The sequence below is a fragment of the Musa acuminata genome, chromosome BXJ2-8 (assembly GCF_036884655.1).
Source record: "Musa acuminata AAA Group cultivar baxijiao chromosome BXJ2-8, Cavendish_Baxijiao_AAA, whole genome shotgun sequence".
Classification (NCBI taxonomy): domain Eukaryota; kingdom Viridiplantae; phylum Streptophyta; class Magnoliopsida; order Zingiberales; family Musaceae; genus Musa; species Musa acuminata.
This window is the reverse complement of record NC_088345.1, coordinates 5,544,562-5,565,544: the sequence shown is the minus strand read 5'-3', so window position 1 is coordinate 5,565,544 and position 20,983 is coordinate 5,544,562. Positions and strand designations below refer to the sequence as shown.

At 36.2% G+C, this 20,983-nt stretch overlaps 3 protein-coding genes across 4 annotated transcripts; all 3 read left to right on the top strand.

Moving 5' to 3' along the window:
* The first annotated feature begins 685 nt into the window (after positions 1-685).
* On the top strand, positions 686-10,265 carry LOC135618871 (mitochondrial import inner membrane translocase subunit TIM44-2-like). 2 transcript variants are annotated; one of them, XM_065120247.1, is made up of 14 exons: positions 686-946; positions 2,190-2,296; positions 4,923-4,997; positions 5,134-5,209; positions 6,006-6,050; positions 6,442-6,876; positions 6,989-7,057; positions 7,165-7,229; positions 8,332-8,400; positions 8,485-8,557; positions 8,732-8,836; positions 9,330-9,401; positions 9,509-9,571; positions 9,794-10,265. In XM_065120247.1, exons 1-14 carry the CDS (start codon positions 884-886, stop codon positions 9,923-9,925), a joined length of 1,449 nt encoding a protein of 482 aa, XP_064976319.1. In that variant the 5' UTR covers positions 686-883; the 3' UTR covers positions 9,926-10,265. The 2 variants fall into 2 exon arrangements, with proteins under 2 accessions (XP_064976319.1, XP_064976320.1); XM_065120248.1 differs by lacking the exon at positions 686-946 and adding an exon at positions 4,109-4,471 and having other exon boundaries at positions 2,205-2,296.
* A 625-nt stretch (positions 10,266-10,890) lies between these two features.
* Positions 10,891-17,148, top strand: LOC135618869 (AUGMIN subunit 7-like). The gene is made up of 9 exons (XM_065120245.1): positions 10,891-11,129; positions 11,612-11,697; positions 12,302-12,363; positions 13,952-14,043; positions 14,203-14,328; positions 15,104-15,194; positions 15,557-15,664; positions 15,875-15,973; positions 16,756-17,148. The coding sequence occupies exons 1-9, from the start codon at positions 10,996-10,998 to the stop codon at positions 16,945-16,947; spliced, it is 990 nt and encodes a 329-aa protein (XP_064976317.1). The 5' UTR covers positions 10,891-10,995; the 3' UTR covers positions 16,948-17,148.
* A 357-nt stretch (positions 17,149-17,505) lies between these two features.
* Positions 17,506-20,729, top strand: LOC135618870 (V-type proton ATPase subunit c1-like). Its single transcript, XM_065120246.1, has 3 exons — positions 17,506-17,665; positions 17,771-18,056; positions 20,308-20,729. Exons 1-3 carry the CDS (start codon positions 17,590-17,592, stop codon positions 20,438-20,440), a joined length of 495 nt encoding a protein of 164 aa, XP_064976318.1. The 5' UTR covers positions 17,506-17,589; the 3' UTR covers positions 20,441-20,729.
* The last annotated feature ends 254 nt before the right edge of the window (positions 20,730-20,983 follow it).

The following is a 20,983-nucleotide window of genomic DNA, read 5'->3' as shown; positions in this document are numbered from 1 at the left end:
TACTAACGATATAATTTTCTTTTTTAATGAATAATTAGAATTAACAATTGATGAGTGGCACCATCGATCAACACGAGATGAAGATATACTTGTAAATTGAGGTCACAAATATAAGAGACTAAAATAATTTTTAAAATAAAAAATATTTAGGATGGCTAATAAATATATATATATTTCATTGAATTCTTTCCACAACATAAATTAAAAAGTATTTAAATGTATATTCATAGTTCTTAATAAAATATTCTTTTATCCTTCATACCATTAATCATTTATTCTGACAATATAATTTAGGTAGTGTCATCCATAAACTTCAGCAATAAGTGAACATAAAATAATTTTCCTCCAAAAATAAAATAGATGAACATGAAATATGTGTAAAATGAAATCCTAGTTTTGCATCACTTAAAATATGGGTCCAATTAATTTAATTATATACTTATTGTATTGGTAAAATACACTATAAATAAATTTTTGGTATTTTTTTCGATAATAATAATAATATTATTATTATTGGTAAAACATATTTATTTATCTTTCTATCGAACCCGACAATGTAAGATTGGGTTCGGATGTACATTTGGGCTCTTCGACGTATCCTATTGGATTCGGGTATAAGATGAAACCAACATGCATCGGACTCCGATAACCCACTTATCTATAGGGTTCAGGCCTTCTTCATCACCCTTCTGTCCGATTCGGCCGTTTAGAGCTCGCTGCGCAGTTTCCTTAAACCCTAAATTCATCAGGTGTCTCTCCGAGTCGATTTCTTGATTTCTTGGAGCGCAAGTCGACCTCCTCCCCCCCTTCTCTGTACTCGGTTTCGTGCTCGTAGAACCCGAGGGACTTAGGTCGCTCCTCATCTCCCTACTCGTGCCCGGAAATGGCGACCTCCGCGCTATCGAGGGCCTTGAGGCGGCCCTCGCTGCTGTACGCATCGAGATACGTAAGTTCTCACCTCCAATCTTTCCTCGAATCGTTGTGTTTCCCGCTTGCTTTACGGTGACCGGTATATCGGTCATCAATAATCCAATTAATTGCCAGTCGCGAGAGTTCTTGGGATGGTCCTCTGTGGTAGAGACCAATGAAGTCTTTCTTTGATTCGCCAGTTTCCGTTTGTGTTATTGTTTGACCGAGAAACGGCACGTTCCGCGTTAGTTATGATCAATCGAGAAAGCAAGACACTTCTAAGCTCGTCAAATGCAAAGTAGGCCTTGCCTGAGTATCATGCATTACCATATATCTGCTCTGAATTAATAACCCTGTAGGTAAAAGCTAATAATTTATCTTTGCTCTTTTCAAGTTCATCTGTCATGTGTTTGTGCTTATGCCCTATCTAATGGCTTGAAATCTGTCGATGTCCCCACCATTGTGAAATTTGATTCTCCTAATTGATCTCTGGTTTAAATGACTGGCAACGCCATTTTTTCCAAAGAACTAATGTTAATATCCAGTCTTTTCAAGTAAACGGAACAACAGGTGTCCAAAGGACAAAAGGTATGGGGCATGATGTTTCCCTTCCGTACCATCTGCACGCGCTAGATACGGGCTATTTATAATTAAGATTTTCTGGAATTTTTCCTTTCCATTTGATGGTGAAGAAAATGAAATACTGATCTGCATTGCTCTGTGTGCCATGTTCAGATTCGATAGCTTGTTCCCTATTTGTACCATTATACTACCTTGTGCCGTGTCATGCTACATACTGACATGGTGAATTTCAGGCATGAGATGCAGTGCAACATAAACTTATGACTTGTATGAATAATTATGGTTTTATGAAATTACATACCACGGTACCTTTCTAAAAGTTGACGTAATCCATAATTGGAAATTTGGCATATATAGTTGCACAAAGGAAGAAAGACAAGTCTAAGTTCTACAAATGGAAAATAGATCTTTCCTATTTTTTGTACAATTTCATATATCTGTCCTGAATTAAGAATCTAAAGCCCAACTATGTCATTCATGCCCATTTGTTGGTGAATTCGCCCGAGCAGGCTTATCTGTTACCATAGGTAAAGCTAATAAATTTTCTGTTCTGTCTAGTAATTTCTCTGAATTTTTTGTCTTTACAAGTTCATTTTGTTTTGTGTTTGTGTTTATTTCTATGTCCAATTGTCTATAATCCATGTCACTTCAGTGATTTTAGTCCATGTTATATGACTTGAATGTTCTATTTTGATTAGGAAATGAATATTAATGTTCAAGTGATTAAAGGAAATAGGCATTCAAGTTATCGACGATTTAGTATCTTCAATGAGTTCTCAAAGCAATTGAAAGGAGAAGCTAAAAGGTAATATGACTGGTACCACTTTGATCACCATTTGTCCAAGTTACTTTACTGGTCTTACATGGTGCCATGAGGGATAGTAATTGTAGAATAAATGTACCGAGCTTCTTGGTATATGGTTGGAACATAAATACTGTTTAATTGTGAATTAGACTTGGTGTCATATATCGAATTTGAATTCATCTATTTTCCTAGTTATTTTGTAAAGATGAATATCTTCTTTTGAAGAAATGTAGCTATTCTTATATATGTGCTATATATGTGCCTCTTTCTATCTCTATAACATAGAGAAGTTTCTATATTAATACTTCATTGTTGATTCATACACTTTTATGCTCTTTTTTTATTTATCTAATACCTCAATTATTGTCTTTTCTGCAACGAACTTTTCATTTTATATCTTCTGCACGCATTAGCTGGATGTTAATTACTTCTTGATTTTAATTTATTCTTTATAAGATCCCTTTTCATGGAGAAAAGAGCTTTATAAACGATGTGATGTTTTCATAACTTCTGACTTGGTGAAGCAGGAAAGGTCTTTTTAGTTTGAGGTAAGGTGTTAGCTTGAGTCCAGATTCTAGACTAGTCTGATTTTGTGACAAGTTTCATTATATTTTCTTTCATTCTTTTAGTACTTCTTGATATAATTTTTGCCATCACCTTTAGTTGTTACTTTACAAAGTGTTTATTTGTCTTACCTGAATGCTCATGAATCCTATTTTAGGTATAAGTTTGTTGATTTGCTTAACAGTATATGGTAGAGAGATGATTATGGTTGGAACATGGGAGAAAGATATTAAAAGAAAATTTTGGGGGAGTTTCACTCACTAAGTAGGTGTATGTTCTTCTTTTCCCTTAAAACAAAGCTCAAGTACAATTGAATCAACACAAATTTAACTTGCAGTTGAAATCTCAAAGAAGATTTAAAATAAATGAACATCTTTATGTTTCCTAGGTTGCATATCTGAATCCTTCACATATTGGAATACTTCCTTTCCTTGTATCTTCAGTAGACCCGAATACTGCTGTGTTGACAACCAGTGAGATCCTATTTTGGGTAAGTGATAACTGCCCGATACTTAATTCTAAGTAGGGTTCTTAAAGAAACTACATGCCTGTCTGTTTTAAAGCTCAAGTAATAAATCCTTTTGGGATATAGCTGGCTACTCTTTCCTACTACAACTGTGACCGTCAACCAACTAATAAAAGGATTCTTAAATTGCATGTATATCGTGCTCAAAACTATTACAAAATTGGACAGAAACAGATGTAAATCCAAAGCTGGATTATCTTGAACTGACATAAACTATAGTTCATTAGCTGCCTGTCTTCAAGTTGAAGAAAAAGGAGCCAAGATGCAGAAAAAAGGTTTGCCAGCTTGCTGATAATAGTCAATTTGCTTATTATGTCTACTTAGTTGGCAGTGTGATGGTGTAGGTTTTGGCATCCTTACAGCTCATACTAGATTTCAACTATTTTTGGTCCTTTTTTGTCTTATTAATTTTTGATAGACTATGTATATGCTTAGTACATAATTATTTTGATGCCTCATATCTTGTTATGAACAAATCTTTATACACAAGAAATTAGATGGAACTCTTTAGACGCCTCATTTTTTTCAATGAGGACATCGGAGATATATTTGATTGAATTTTTTTATTGAAGTTTTTGAACTGCTGAAATTAGTACATCGAGCAATTCTCATCACTTCCCATCGATCATATTCAATTTATCAGGGTTGCTATTATGATTTTTCTTTGTTTTTCCAAGGAGTTTTCCCTTACCCCAGTTTTTATATTGTATTGGAATTTCTAGGGGTTTTCTAGAACAAGCATTCACGTATTGAGATATTCTGCATGTACCAGCAAAGACATTTCATGCTGACACGTTGTCAAGACTCGATACAGATTGGGACATTTTGACACCATGTCAGGGTTACACTAACTTACATACTTTGTTATTCCAAATTGACCATACTACATAGAAATCGACCAGATTTTGTTTACTGGCCAATATAACGCCACAAATTTATACTTCTAGCACATGTTTTGTAAAGTCTAGTGCTTCAGACATTGTTGAAGAGCAAAGGGTAATTGCCACACTGCCAATTCCTTCCAATGTCTCCCACCGGAAAGTAAGTGGGATCAAGGAAAACACCTATGTTGCTACAACCTGCAGGTAGTTCTTTTGGCTTGATTTCAGGACTTTTTGTGTTTTTATCTGGATTTTAAAATTCTGGAGGTATGCCAGTCCTTGCCAACTACCAAACATGCCACATTAAATGACTCAACATGAGCCATTCTTGCAGCCAGCTTGCAATTTTTGTGCCGTTTCTCTTTCCCTATGTATAATGGGAGACACATTGAGTTTCTATGTTGACATGTTTTTTAACATGTTATCCAATTGGGACAACTAGAAAAGCATTCCTTAGTATAACTCTTATGTTTGCTATCAATTCATTATATGAGTTGTTATGTTCAACTTATCTGAATAAATCAATGTGTTATGCATATTTCAACGAACACATGATGGTCCTATTTTTATCCTTTGTCATGTAGAAGCTTGTTATTTAGAAGTTTAAACCTATTATGTGCTTACTCTAAGTTGTACTTCTTGGTGTTGATGACAGTAATACAGAATTCCAACAATCAATGAAGGACCTAAATGAGAAAATTGGAGTGGTAAAGGAAGATATCAAAGTAAGGTAATTTTGCAGGAAGAGCTCTAATTTATCTGTTGTCATTTTTACTACTCTAGTTGTATGTTAAGATGTAACCTTGTATATCAAGGACCACAGCTGTTTTTAAGGTGCTGATTAGAAGATATTCTTTCTAATGCAGAACACAGAAAACCACAGAGAAGTTATATAGGACAGTTGATGATGTTTGGACAGAAGCTGAAACAGTATCAAAGAAGGTTGGTTGCAGTGTTATCTAATATCATTTTGCTACTATCTTATGCACTCACTGTCTCTACATGTATAGTTTGTAAATTTGAAATGTTATATAATATTATTGATAGCTGTTGCAAATTCGCTCCAGGATTATAGGAGACAGTGCCTGTCGATTTTTTGTTCTTTTCATGTCTTCTATATACATCTCTGACATATTTTTCTCATCATATATATGATACTAATTTTTAAGGCATGTGGCTAAAAGTTGTACCTGCAGTTGCCTGGAATAGGAGTTGACTTGAGGTAGAGTGGTGGATTTCTGACCCTTATAAGCATGGTGTACCTTTCTGCACCCTTCTCTTTTGACACAAACATATCTACTGGAACCCAAATTGAAGTGCCTTCTGTAAAGATGAAGTCTTCAAAATCAATCATTTTTGTCACCAATTCATTTATTGATATTAGATATCTTGGGCTTCTAGATGCTAGTCATTTGTGGTGATTCATTGAGTGCTTTTTTTTTTGTTGATCATACTGATTTTTTATTTGCACTATTTTCTGTTTGGTCTCTTGCAGAGATGTTCTTTTTTTTTTCGCACAAGTGCTGCACTAATTTGGTTTCATCCAACACCACATTGCTTCTCTTTAAGATTCTGATTAAGACATAACAGAACTTGTAAAAAACGAATCTTATGGCTTTGTGCTACAAGCTTTGGTCTGTGGAGATATCCTGTGTTTGAACATCATTATTCTAATCTTGTCATATGCTCTTCATTGTTATTCATATTTTGAAGTATTTATTTTATTCTATATTTACAGGTCTCTGAAAATGTGAGAGAGCAGTTATCAGCTGCTAAAGAAGAGGTAATTGTATTCGTTTCCTATACTTTAATTTCATTAATGTCTAGAAATAAATGCCTATGCAACATGCCATATGCTTTGGGTGCAGTAACAATAGAAATATCTTTTTGTAAATTTTGGATAAAATAAAATATTAATGAAAAAAATGTAGGTAATGACTAATAACTGAAAATTTTGTGAAATCAGTCAACTTTTATATATAACATTAGTACAATCTTGTTCCAACTAATGGCTTGGTTTTTTAAAATTAATTAATAAAATTTTAATAATAGGAAAAATCATGATTAATATCTATAACTGATGCTCAATGATCTAAGTCAGGTTTATACAAGTGTCATAGAATTTAGTTTTCTGCTAGCTTAATTGTTTATTCTCTGCTGTTCTCTTGTTTTAGGTCAAAGACACGCTCGGACTTGGAAAGCAGGAGCCGTCTACAACGTCCAATTCATCAAGCACTTCCAGTCCAAATGATGGAAGCACACCAACATCAGAAGCAGAGAAATTTCAAAATTTTAAAGCTAACAGTAACGAAGAATCATCTGGAGAAACAGAAACACTGTTTGGCAAGTTCAAGTCCACAGTTTCATCAACTTCTCCTACAGTCTCCCAAGCATTTCGGAAATTGACGGAAGCAAAGATCACAAACTTAGCTAGGAAAGGATATGAAATAGTAAAAGATGAGCTGAGCTCTAACCAAACCAGGAAAAAGCGCATGCAGTATGCTTCTGCTTCTGTTTCATCTGAACCAAGAAGCACAAGAACTGATATAGTTGTTGTTCCTACAAAAAAATCAATTTTAGGTGAGAAATGGGAGGCATTTAAGAAGAAGGTAAATAGAGGGACATGTTTGAGAAATTTTCCTTTTATTTATTGGTGATCATCTGTTTTTAAAAAGCTACATTTATCAATATCAATTACTGAAAATCCATTGGTCTTTTCAGATGCATGACCATCCTATTTTTAAGCACGTTAGTGGCTACAGCCAACCAGTTGTAACAATGGGACAAGAGGTAGGTCTTTTTTATGCCCCTCCACTAAGATTGTTCTATGAACTTTTGGCCTTCCAGTGAACTCTAAAATTGTTACAATATTCAGAATGATTATTTTATGCTGACAGTTAGCGGAGGACATGCGAGAGAGGTGGGAGACAAGCGACAGTCCTGTTGTTCACAAGATTCAAGAGTACTTCATCTATTTTTCCCCTCTTCAGAAGTTTTTATATTATTTCCTACTTCAATACTATATTATTCATTGTTGCAAAAACTATTGGTTGGATCAGTAGATTTTTTATTACGAACAGATTTTAATGCAATTGGTCTAGTTACTTTTTTACCTTTACTTCATTAGTATCTAAGGAGCTACTGGACACTGAACATTTACCACTATAGCTGCTTCGCTTATTGAATGTTCAGTTTACTTTCCTTGATATGCAGTCAATTAGTAAATGAACTACTTTTATGTGATTTTTGCAGGCTTGTATTCTAGCTCATTGACATGGTCTAGGTGACTATTGACTCCTTTGTTGTATACAATTTAAATAGGTTTCCTGAGTCTGGAGCATGGAACAACAGGAGATACTTTTATATTATGAAAATAAGACCTATAATTTGCACAAGCCCTGTTTACATTGAAAAATGCAAAAATCTGGAGCTTTTAAGTTGACAAGTTGTGTTGTATGCTACCAGTGCATTTGGGGACCTCATGTGGTGAACTCATGTTTTCTCCTTAGTTTATATGGAAGTTCTTAAAGCTCTTTAATTATGTCCATGTGAAACTCATGAATTTTTGGCCATGTTTCTGCTTCGGCTAGGCTCTCACCTCTGTTTTGTTATCTATACTGGGTTCTTCAGGACTTCCTTAGATGCCCATCAATCCTGCTATTCACTAAATCTGGCTTTGTTCAGAAGCTTTGATAATTTATGCTGTTAGGGTGTTGTCAGGTTAAAGTCCAACCCAAGCCTGGTTTCAACAATTCAACCAAATGCAAATCTGAATATGTCAATAATTAGATTCGGGTTGTATATTGGTCTTTATGGATAATATTGGTTGCCAGTTGTGGATTCATATCCAGTAACTTAGTGGACTTAGTTTGGGGGATACATTCTCTTGTTGTAGGGTCGAATTTAGATTAAGTGGGTTATCATGGTCTGCTAACACCCCCTACCCACAGGATGTCAGATTTGCAATATAGGAAATACTGTTTTGTTTATATTTCTAGCTGCATTTTGTTGTTTATAAAATTCTATGGATTCACATTGTTCATTGGTTTAATTATTTGTTTCAGTTTGAATGAAACTGTTTTTGGAGAAACTGCAACTGCTCTGTCTTTCAAGGAAATTCGACGCCGAGATCCGTAAGAGCATACTTATTATGATTTACCAGTGGTCTTTTTTATTGTAATCAATACTCTGATTTTTATGGAATTTGTATGGCAAAGATCTTTTTCGCTGCCAGACTTTGTTGCTGAAGTTCAAGAAATGATCAGGCCTGTTCTGACTGCTTATTTCAAGGCAATTTTCTTCAACTTATAGGAAGCATTTTATATTTTCAAAAGAAAGTGGATAATAATCTTTTATGTTCTCATCGACTCTGGTTTATTTTGTGACATCCCCATCAACTTGTTGATGCATGTGATCTTGTTCTTTTAAATCAAAATTCTATCAACAATTTGTTGTGATCTGCAGTGTGATGTTGAAACTTTGAAGAAGTATTGCAGTCCTGAAGTGATTGAACGATGTAAGGGAGAGCGAATGGCTTATGAGAGTCAAGCCATGTTTTTCGATAACAAGGTATAACAGTGGAGTTGATATCTCTGTTTGTTGCATCATAGTGTAGATGCTCCTTGCATTCTGAGCCTCCTAGTGGAATAGACCTTACACAAAAGAAGTGAGAAACTGTATGAATCTGATGACATGTTCCATGAAAGAAGTGATGTAGGCAATTGTACATATCTGGAACACATACTTGGTGTTGGCATGGCAGTGCAACAATTAAACAGCACTCACAGGCTACAAAGACCATGTCGACACAGGGCACTTAATTCATAATTGCATCTCTAGAGATTCTGCTTGGGGTTGAATAGAATTAATTATGGTTCTTTGATTTAAGCAAAGATTTCTTTGAAGTTTCCTTTTATCTTGTCATGACAGCTTTCTGCATATGCTATATTGCAAGATTTTCGAACTTGTCTTTATCATAAATCAAATTTTTTGTTGATTTTACCAATGTTTTCCTGTTGGCACATAGAATAACATGCTCTTTTGTTTTTCTTTGGTGCTGCAGATTCTCCACATTTCTGAGGTTGATGTTCGGGAAACTAAAATGATGGGTTCCTCTCCTATAATTATAGTAGCTGTAAGAACTTCAACCAAGTACCTTTATCTATGTTATTGGAAGAACGCATGGCAACAGATAATGGTTAATCTTGAAGCTAATGGGCATTTTTTTTCAATTTTCTATAGTTTCAAACACAGCAGATCTACTGTGTGCGTGATAGAGAAGGCTCAATAACAGCTGGTGGAAAGGTAAAATTTTTCATCATCACCCTGGGTTTACTGTGAGATGTAGCACATTAGAATTCTTTCATGGATTTTAACTACCAGCTTATTTCCTTAATGATGGAATTTGATGTACATTTAAACTCTCTAAAAAGATAAAACATACAGCTCATTTTGGTAAGGTTAGTACATGCATAAAATGAGGAAGTTCCACTCTTTACGTTGCAAATAATTCTCTCTTATCTATAGGACACAATCCAGACTGTATATTATGCATGGGCTATGCAGCAAATGGATGCCGAGGAGCTTGGAGAAGGAGCATACTACCCACAATGGAGGTTACGAGAAATGCAGCAACTGGGCGTTCAATCACTTATCTAGGATTGACCACCGTCGTACCATGGTCCCAAGGTGTTTTCTCGGGCGTTGGCTGCTTCAAGAGAATCTATGACCATTTCAGTTTAACCAATCTCTTAGGAGAAGGTGCCATTTTTCCGTATACAGATGAAGCGAACCTCTGAAAAAATCACCTTTAAATAATTGTTTTCTTCATCATGGTGGGTTGTTTTGAGGAAGGCTATTCTTTTTCTTTGTAATATGCTCAGCAAAATTTGATACCCAGAGGGTTCATAGTGGTGTATAATGTACTAGTAAAATTGAGCTGCTGATTCCAATTTTGTTTTCACGTTACACTACTATCATAAATCACTCATGTCTTTTATTTTTTTTTCCACTTTTTTGTCATATGGCGGCCTTTTTTCCTATTACCCAGCCCTGTCAGTAATTAGTGGAGTGAAACATTGAGATGTAATCATGGTTGTAAGACAACATTTTACTTCGAAATAATATCATATGAAGATTCTCTTCTAAACCTGTGATGTTGGTGATGTTTGAACATTGATTACTGCCTCCATTCGATCAAGTGAAGGAAGATGAGTTCTCAAAGCCTTCATGTCAGATGCTACGTGTAATTTCAGTTGTCCTTGAGGTAGAATCAGTAGCAGACTAATGGTTTCATGCTTGAAACAAGGAAGCCACATGAACAGGCAATTTTTGTGCATCATGATTGAAATGGAAGCTGCTTGACGAACTCAAGCAGCAAATTCTGAATACTTGAATTGGTGATATGCAATGGCACCAGAAAAATAGGAATCAGAATGATCAGCCACAGCAAGAGAACGGTAATACCCTCCACGGCAGGAAACCTGTTACCGCAATCCTCAATCTGCTGTACTGCGTGCCCGAGTGAGCTTATTCAAAAGTCGTGCAGTGATTTGATTGCAGCTTTAGGATTCGTGCAAGGTCAACTGTATCTCACCAATAAACGAGGTTGATTGCTCTCTCTCTCTCTCTCTCTCGCCTCGCCCCCCGACTTACCTGAAGACCGCAGTCGCGGCTGAGAGGCTGTTGTTGTTCTCCGTCATCGACGTTTTGTTGGTGTTAGAAGACAGATGGCGTCGAGGCAGATGGAGGTGATCCAGAGGAAGCTGGAGATGCTCAATTACCCTCGATCCAACGCCCCCGCTCAATCCCTCCTCTTCGCCGGGGTCGAGCGATACGCCCTCCTCGAATGGCTCTTCTTCAGGTATCCAACGTACCTTCTTTCGCTCGCCTTCCTCTTCGGTTCCACCACCCCATTTCCAAAACTCTTTCTTTTCTTTCTTTTTGTGAAAGATTAGTTCACTACTTTTGCTTCTTGAATCTGAATCCAGACTTTGATCCGTGTTCTTTTTTGATCTTACAAGTCTTGGAGGATTAAAGCTCAAATATTGATGGATCTTGGCATAATTCGTTCTTGATTTTCTTCCTCGTCTCTTGGACATTGGTTCGAGGTTTCGAAATGAAGATTGGTTTTTAGAAATTGCTCTTCTTACGATACTGACTTGTAATTGTGACCTAAAGTGTAAAATGTTATTGATCTTGATGTAACTTCCATTGTTTCGGTTAGATATCTTGCTTCTTTCTTACTTCTTTGTCCCAAAATATCTCTTTTTTCCTTCAAGTTTCTTTTTTCTTGAACCCTAGTTACATTGACGCCATTAAATCCGAGGCTTTGTTTCCTGGTAGGCTTTTAGGTGATAGGTCGCCGTTCACTCAACAGAACTGGCAAGGAGATAGCATGGATCGGGATGAGGAAAATACTCGAATTCAACGTGAGTATTACTATTCTATTACGAGATGATGACTTATTATTTTTAACGACTTCAAATTCCCCCATTCATTCCTAGACTGCTTGCTCTTAACCATGTGCAATAGTGTCGCTTGGCCATGTATGGCCGTGAAAAGCATTACTTCAAATTTGCACCAATTTTGAAAACGAATTTTTACAGAATACTTTCTTGGATCTGAAAAATATTTGTTTCAGTTTCTTGTGTCCATATCCATGCAACGCTGCTTTAGGCTAGAGATGAAAGCATGTAAGGATTGTTTAGCAGCTTCAGCACAATGAGGTAGTTGATGACAAAGATAGGCACTGGAGTGTGTACAGAAACAATATTCTTACAATACGTTGACTGCTTTACAGCTTAAAGGTTATAGTAGGCTTAAGTTTAACTCTTGTGCTATCCTGCCAGTGCTTTTGCTGACAAATATGATATTTTCATATGATAATACTATTACATGGGACACATTATTTTTCAATTGCAGATAATGTGGTTGTCTAAATGTCTTTTATGTCTATTCTTTGCACATGCATGATCATGCAATTTATTCTGTTAAAGATTCATTTTAATAAGAAAATGTTTTCACTATTTTCAGACTTGGCTGAGATAGCAAGCTTCTTGGGCATTACATCTTCAGTTGACACTGAAGCAATCCAAGTGAGTGATTTGATTGTTTAAAATTTAAAGTCCTTTTGCATAACATTAGCTGCATGAGACTGAAATGTACCATTAAGTATTTTTATCATTTTTATGTTCCTCTTTTTGTTTTCTATGTAAATAGAAGTCTGATATCTTGTGCTGGCAGAGCTTTTGTATGACAATAGCTGCACTAGTATTATACTACACCTTTTGTGATGACAAGTTTATTGATGTTTCACAATGAATGCTTCTCAAGTGATAGTTTTTCCCCAAACTGACAATGGTGAACAAATAGAGTATACTAGACTTGTTTCAACTTTCAAGATTATTTTTATGTTCAGTAAATACAGTTTTAACATGCAAAATTTGTATTCCTTTCAAGGGGATCTCTGAAAACCTTTTAATCTTTCTAAGATGGTTCTCCTTGTGAGGGAATTGTGTCATTCTGTGTGAACCATGGTATATTCCTGAAAGTGACTTCAGATTATATGCTGGATGAGGATCAGGTCTTATCACCATTATGAGGTAGAAGTTTCTTATATCAGTTGGATGTTGAGATGTTCTTTTACTTTTGTAGTACATATATTATCAAACTTGTTGAAAAAAGATACAGAACTGAAACATAAAAGATCAATGATTGTACAAGAGACAACAATGTGAAAGATGATGGATATAATTTAGTTAAATATAACAATGATGTAATTATTAAAAAAATTAATCATATTATATAAAGATATTATTATGGCAGATAGCAATTACATGTCATACAAAATATTACAAGACTTGTCTGCTTTTAACTTGGAGGATAGAGACAAGGCCCACTGTGATCATGATGTTTTTCTAGTTATTGTACAGGTAAGTGTTGGTAGTGCAAAGCCATATAAGATAAAACGGTATCTAATGAAAGTGCTCATTGGTCTCGAATATGATGGAATATCCATCCTTTGTGATAGCATTTTTTATTTCCTTGAAAGGTAAGAATTACCCTGTTCTCCCCTTTACTCTCATTAGCAATGTATGACAAACATTAATAGTTGGGGTGGACAGCAATTTGAGAAGTTACATCGAGTGATGATGGTAGAGACTACAAACCTCAAAAAAAAAAAAATTCATTTTTCCTCCTCTGCTGCCCTCTTCTCCCCCCTCTCCTACTATAATTGCCACCTATTGCAGCTGCCAAACTCTTTTTTTGTTTTCCCTCCTCCTCCTCCTCCTTTCAAGATTGTCTGATCAGTTAGAATTTGACCGTAATTGGCCAACTCCTAGCACGTTCTATCAATTCTGGCATTTTCTACTGATTTGTATGAGAAATCTATTGAAACTGGATCAACCTTTGATGATATGAATATGGATTGGGTGCATACTATATGGGGAATTTTCCGATACCACGAACTATGATAAAATGGCATTTGGCTCCAAACAATTTTCTTGTGTGATTGACAGTCAACTAGGAAGAAGACTTCTGTTGTGGTTTTGCCAGAAAACTAGATCAAAAAGATATCTGAAGGAGGTGGTTTTAACTTGGGTGATTTTAGTTGCTCTTTCAGGTTTCTAATCAAAGACTAATTTTAGTCATACTTGAGTTGTTGATTTTTTCTGGTTTCAGGGAAAAGGTAGCTATGAGGAACGTGTTGAATTGCTCCATTTAATCGTAGATCTTGTTGAAGCAAGCCAATATGCTGATAATCCAGAATGGAGGTCAGGATTTTATGATGATATTCAAAAGCCTTATTCTTTACATTGGTGCAAATAATGTATTCTAGCTCTTCAAGCAATATAAAACATAGCATGCAAATACTATTTGATATTACCTATATATTCTAAATTCTAAACCCGAATGTACTTTCTTTTTGGCAGTGTCGATGAGCAATTAGCAAAAGATGTGCAGTTGGTAGATTCAATTGCAGAAAGACAAGCTCAAATATTCTCGGAAGAGTTGAAACTTTTTCCAGCAGATGTGCAGATTCAGTCTGTTTATCCCTTGTGAGTATTATAAAAGATTTTGATCCATCCAAATCCAAAATACTGGAGTAGATATATTGTCATTAGACTCATTACCATATTAATAAGAAAGCTAAGAAAAATAAAAATGATGTGCTTTGAGCATATCCTGTATTTATTTCATTTTGGTTGGGATTTGGACACATGTCCCTTACATTCATTGTCAAGCATCTGTGGTTCGTCCATGCTGAAACTATGTGAAATTGGATAATTACCAAACTTTCTGTAAGGATTTAAATAATAGACTGACTCTTGATGTGAGAACTTTTCGCTTTTGTTTCACCTTGTGTAATTCATTGTCATTGCTCCAGTATGTGTTAGTTTTATCTCGGTGATTTTATTACATAACCGAAATGGTTTGCCGCTCAGGAAGCACTTGCATTGTTTCAAATATCCAATTTTATCCAGATAATAGAAATCAATTTTCTTAGTTAACTTGGTCAATTTGTCGTTCAAATATTGTACTGTTAAACATATGCCTGCTGAGCAAATTACAGATAGCAGCTTTTACTCACATGCAGTTATCTGGAAAGAGATGATAGTTTCAGTACTTTATGTATTGGTTAGCAATATCATATGTTTCTTCTCTCTCTTACCTGTCTGGGTTCCTAAATTAAATAGCTTATAACTGTGCTGATTTTTCTGTTTCTTTTTTTCCTTCTTGAACCTTGTACATGTGAAAAAGAATGCCTGATACTTGTGTGACACTAATTTTTCTGTAGTCCTAGCATTCTTATGAAGCACATTCATTCTGCAGGCCAGATATATCTGAACTGGAGCTAAAGCTCTCTGAGCATTCAAAGAAACTATCAAATTTGCAACAGATGGTCCAGGAGTTAGCATCTAAGGTATTTTAAAGCAGATAGCATTATGAGCTTGCTTATTTTTTGCACGAACATACATTACAGGGAAATGTGCCTTGCTGTGAGAAGAATCAATCAGTTAGAGACATTATGAAATGACAAGGCAAACTCTGACATTCATATATTTGAAATTGCTGCACCTGAGCTTCCTGCAATCTTGGGTTTCTGAGCATATTCCAAATGAGTTTGCAATTGATTCTTAAGGATGGTTTATGAATGAAGCATCAGATAATTGATTTTTTGACCATGGATATGTGCTTTTCTTGGTGAAACCTAAATTTGTTTGTGTTATTTGTCTCTTAGCTTTTTCTTGTTTACTAAAATTGGTTTCCATAAATTTTATACAGTATGATTACAATCCTAATGAAGACTATACAGAGGTAGAGTTAAAGCTGAGGTCACATTTGGAGTCTTTCCTCGAAACTGTGAAGTATTTCAATTTAATTTATACGAAGGTAACACTGAGCCTTCTGAAATATTTTCTCTTGAAGATTTGCTATTTGGTTTGCTGTCTTCTTGGTTTCAAGAATGTCCAGCTCTAAGGGAAAAAATTGATCTGAAGTATATTGAAAGCAACTTTTTTGTCTTTGAGAGTTTAGCTCACCATGGAAAACTTGTTGACACTGAGACCCATGTGTCTTGGTTTCTTTATGTAAACAATACAGGAAATCCGTCCTTGGACCCACATGATGGAGGTGCCACAATTACATGGGTTTGGCCCTGCTGCTAACCGTCTGTTGGAGGCTTATAATACGCTTCTGAAGGTATATTTAGAATTTTCTACTTTTAGCCCACCGAAAGTTAAAATTCAATAGTTGGACCATCTAATGGTCAATTTCATGAAAAACGTTTCTCTTTTTCATTTATTCTCATTTAAGGTTCTTTCTTTTCCACTAAAGATCCCCCTTATACACTTTTTGCCTTTTGTTTCAAACATCTCATAGTGACTACACAACGTGTGTGATGTAAGGCAAAAGGTTTGTTATGGGATACAGTGATCCTTAAGCGAAACAAAGCACAAAAAAGGGTATTTTGATAGAGGGAAAAAGAACAATGCTAACTAAAATGATATTGTTATGACACCATGTTCGGACAAGTATGATGGTCCCTACACTGATTTTGAATGTACTTTTTTCAACTTTTTTTTCAAACTTCTTTTTTCAACTTTCAAGAATTCAAAGATATATCAAACTTAATAGGTTCACCTGGATTAAATCTAGTTTATATAAGTATATGCGATAAAGCAACTTTGATATACAGTTTTACTCTTCTATTCTTCTTTTCTAGTATCGGTAGTGGTGGATCATAACAAAACATAGTTGGACTGCCATACAATCAATCAAGCACTAGAATGAAGTCAGCATCTGAATATGCTCGCCCTTGCCGATTTCTAGAAAATAGTTCCTGTATTAAGATATCTTTATATTGTCATTTATTCAGCATGACTGATGAGGAATTGATATATTTGACAAGTTAGAAAATTCAGGTCTACCATAAGAACAGTTCTGTTACATAGTTCCTTACTGATTGACTTTGGCATATGCAGTTTTTGGGAAACTTGCGAAGCGTACGAGATTCATATGCAGCTATGTCTGTTGGATCACTATCGACGACAACCGATGAGCCATCCTCTATCACGAAAATAATTCTGGATTGTGAATCTGCTCTGACATTTCTAAACCGCAGCCTCTCCATCCTTTCTACTTCTGTGGCTAGGGAGCAAGGAAAGACCCCGTGAGTTTGTAAACAGTTAGTATGTACAGATGTCACGGCAAATCCAATTTTCTTTCCCTGCAACTGCGTGTGTTCTTTCATGTTGAGAGAAATGCCAGCGAAAATTAGTGACATGGGAATAACATGAGTTCAGTCTTCTTGACTTTGCCAAAACCTCAGACTCCATATGTTAGCAGTGGAAATATATAGCATGGTATGTTAGTTATCTGATCTGATGAATTTTCACTCTTTCGTCAAGAGCATAAAATTAATGACAGTGTTGCTTCACCATGTTTATAGCTCGATGCTCATCAGATCAATCACCTGCTGCATCTTTTTCCATCACATGATGCTTTTCTGAATTGAAGTTTCAATAATCTTTTTAGAAGTGTAAGTTTGCCAAATTTTCACTTGCCATGAAATCCGCTCCGATCTCATCCGCCACTCTTGGCATGTGTTCAACGTGCGCGCACATCTACGAACAAAGGGCCAAAGACGGATCCAAAGAACGTCCAAAGCATCCCAGTGGTAGATCTTGTAAATTATCCCAAATCGTAGCGGTATTTAACTTAGCCAACCCCTCGTGTCTCTTCCCCGTGCGTCGTCGAATCCTACCGGGCAATTAGGGCTCCCAGAAATCTTGGTTGCGTCCCGACTCCGCGCGACGATGTCGACCTTCAGCGGCGATGAGACCGCCCCCTTCTTTGGATTCCTCGGAGCCGCCGCGGCTCTCGTGTTCTCCTGTAATCTCTCGAGATCTATGCTTTTCTAGGGCTCTGTCGTGTTGTGGGTATTCTTTCTTAGATCTGAAAGGTTCGGGTTTGACTGGTGGTTTTTGTCGAGTGTAGGCATGGGGGCGGCGTACGGGACGGCCAAGAGCGGAGTCGGGGTGGCGTCGATGGGAGTGATGCGGCCGGAGCTTGTGATGAAATCCATCGTGCCCGTTGTTATGGCCGGAGTGCTCGGGATCTACGGGTTGATCATTGCGGTTATTATTAGCACCGGGATAAACCCCAAGGCGAAGTCGTACTACCTCTTTGATGGGTATGCGCACCTCTCCTCGGGGCTCGCCTGTGGTCTCGCTGGCCTCTCTGCCGGAATGGCGATTGGGATCGTCGGTGATGCCGGAGTCAGGTAACGCTTTTGATTCTATCTAGTCTTCTTGTCTTTATGGTAATTAGTTTTTCTTCTTTTTAGTTAATTGTCTGGCAAACTAGATGATCAAGTGCTTTTACCTGTTGTTACATTGCCGTCATTATTCATGATCAGTGTCTTCTAGCTTTGTGTTGCTTTGATTTGTTTTGCTACCCAATTAAACAAGTATTTTAGGATGTCAGTTTTTATATTTTTGGTATTTTTATTATGATTTTTTGATTTGTTTCTTGATATATGCCTGAGACTTCCAGTTTAGATATCTATTAAGACTTGTATACTATGAGCCTATAGAAGGCTTGAATATTCCTAACTTGAAATAGCTCAATAGAACTCAAACATCTTGATATATGGAGGGTAATTTGCCGAATCTTGAAATTTATTTGTCTATTCTGTTTACTGATTTTTTTTGTTTGGGTTCTATCAAGAGACATGTATTTTGACCATTCTTGTATAAGGGATGTTCATAAAATGGAAGTCTTGGCCCGAAGTAAGTGGTCTGTTTCTGTATTTGGTCCATCCATGTTACTTCTATTTTAGGATGGTCTTTTAATGAAAGTTTGATAGGGAAATCTTATTACCTTGCATGCTACCTTGTATGTTGTGTCATGTCAGCTTGCATGTCTAACAATGTGGTTGCATGGATACTTCTCATTTTGAGCATACTGAACACTGTCAATTACGTGCATTATTCTGATACAGGCAAGCAGAGAATATGCTAGATTGTCAGAAAGTGGAAGAAGTCCTATCATTATGTAGTTTTTTCTCTGTGTCCCTATCTAATCCATTCTTGGGCTTCTTAGTTACCCCATATCCTGTTGATAAGCCCATTTTCCTTGTCCTTTCTTCCATTCTTATATCGCCAGGTGAGTATGCATTTAAGACAGTGTTCTTAACTTCATCGTTTGAGTTGTATTTTTAGTGATGGGACCTCTGATCATATCTGCTAGAGCACCACCACGACCATGCCACTTGCTATGGCAGATCCCAGACTCCCCTCTCTCTGTGTCTTGTACTTAATTTGTATAGATTGCATTCATACTTGTATTCAAATGGTTCATGCATCTATGCTTTACTTATGCAATCGTCTAAGTCAAACATCTTAACATCATGCTACTCGTACTCATCTATGGTTTAGCATGCAGAGGCTAGTCTTTGTTCCCCGGTCTCATTGCTTTCTCCTTCAAATTGTGTTCTTTTCTTGCCCTGTTGATTCATTGAGCTTCATACTAAGTTGGGGACTTATTTAATTACCTCACTTATGCCAAGTACATGATTTGAGACAATCCAAGATTGTGAATTCTTTCTGTCCGAACGTCTATCTTGGGTCTTGTTCAAACATGACATAACGAACAAACAGGACGATTGGGTAATCATATGTTTTAGGTTGGTAGCACTATATGCACAGAGACTTCATGCATTGCTGAACAATAATTTATTTATTTTTAACTATAATTGACTTGATAAGTAAATTATTGAGATAAAATATGATTTACAATTCAGGAGTTTCTTAACAGAATTTGAGTCATTCTCTCTGGACCCATCTTTAGGATTGTCATAGCAAACTGTGTCATAGATAGGCTGATGCTTTTGGACTTGTGACCTAAAATGCTATATTAGTAATGAAATACCTATGTTCAAAATTCTGGATTTATGGTATTATACTTGGAATATGACATGTCAATGTTTAACTGGAGTCCATTTATTAGCAACTTATTGGAGCAAACAGTTAATTTTAGTTAGGTGCTCCAGTTTTCTTATATCTGTTTTTTACCCATTTGATAATTGACTTAGAATATCTTTTTAGTTCATGTTTACTTGTTCCTTATTTCTTTCTTAACCAAGTAATCAACCAAGAAATGTAAATTTAATCTGGGATATCAGAAGTAAGATCAGATCTAGCTTACGTTCATTTGTAATATTGTGAATCTTGACCCACGACCTGTTTCTAAGTCATGATGAGCACCGAAACTGGATTGACTGTAAGCGTGGAGTGGAGATAGGATGAGAAGAGGTGACAAAAACACGTTCAGTTCAGTTGTTTACACACAGTTGGAATAAACCTGTGTCCTGTACCACTCGGCACTTGCACTGGCAAAGTACAGCTACTTTTATGAAATTAGATTCAAAACTGATCATTCTGAAAGTGGCACACTGATTTCATTTTATAATATCAAAGTTATATTTATTTTTATGCATGCCACATGACATTGTAAATGCATGTCTATTGCAGGGCCAACGCTCAACAGCCGAAGCTATTTGTAGGCATGATTCTTATTCTCATTTTTGCGGAAGCCCTTGCTCTCTATGGTCTCATTGTTGGAATCATCTTGTCTTCTCGGGCTGGTCAATCTCGGGCAGATTAAGAAAACATGATTGCTATGTCATATTCCGTGCCCCTATATGTCACTGTGGAAACAAACAGGTGTTCCCTTTAAGCTTTATGATCACACACTAATATTTGTTTGGCACGTTACTGGCATGAGTCATCGGTTGACTGCTGTTGAATTCTTATTCTTAATAATGTGATGTTTTGATCGATCTTGTAAGGTAAGGTTAGGGACCTTTTGCTGCAAATAACATGAGGTCAGCAACTGCGAAGCACAAGGATTTGTATAGTTATTCAATAATTCTCATATGGATCAAATTGCTGAATATGGTGGTCTGTTCTTCCATTTTGCTTTCATTTAAAGTTGAGTTTTAGTTAAATTTTAACAAATATTTTGCTGGATTAGTGTATAACATGCCTTAAATAGCCTCGTGTTCCTACACAAGCAGTATTTGTGGAGGACCACAAAAAAAAACCTGAATGTTCTATAAACTTGGCAATGCAGCAGAGATGCAAAGAAAAAGAAGGAAATATAGCTCACTTGAACTTCTTGTTCTTCCAACTGTGGCCAGACTTTTTG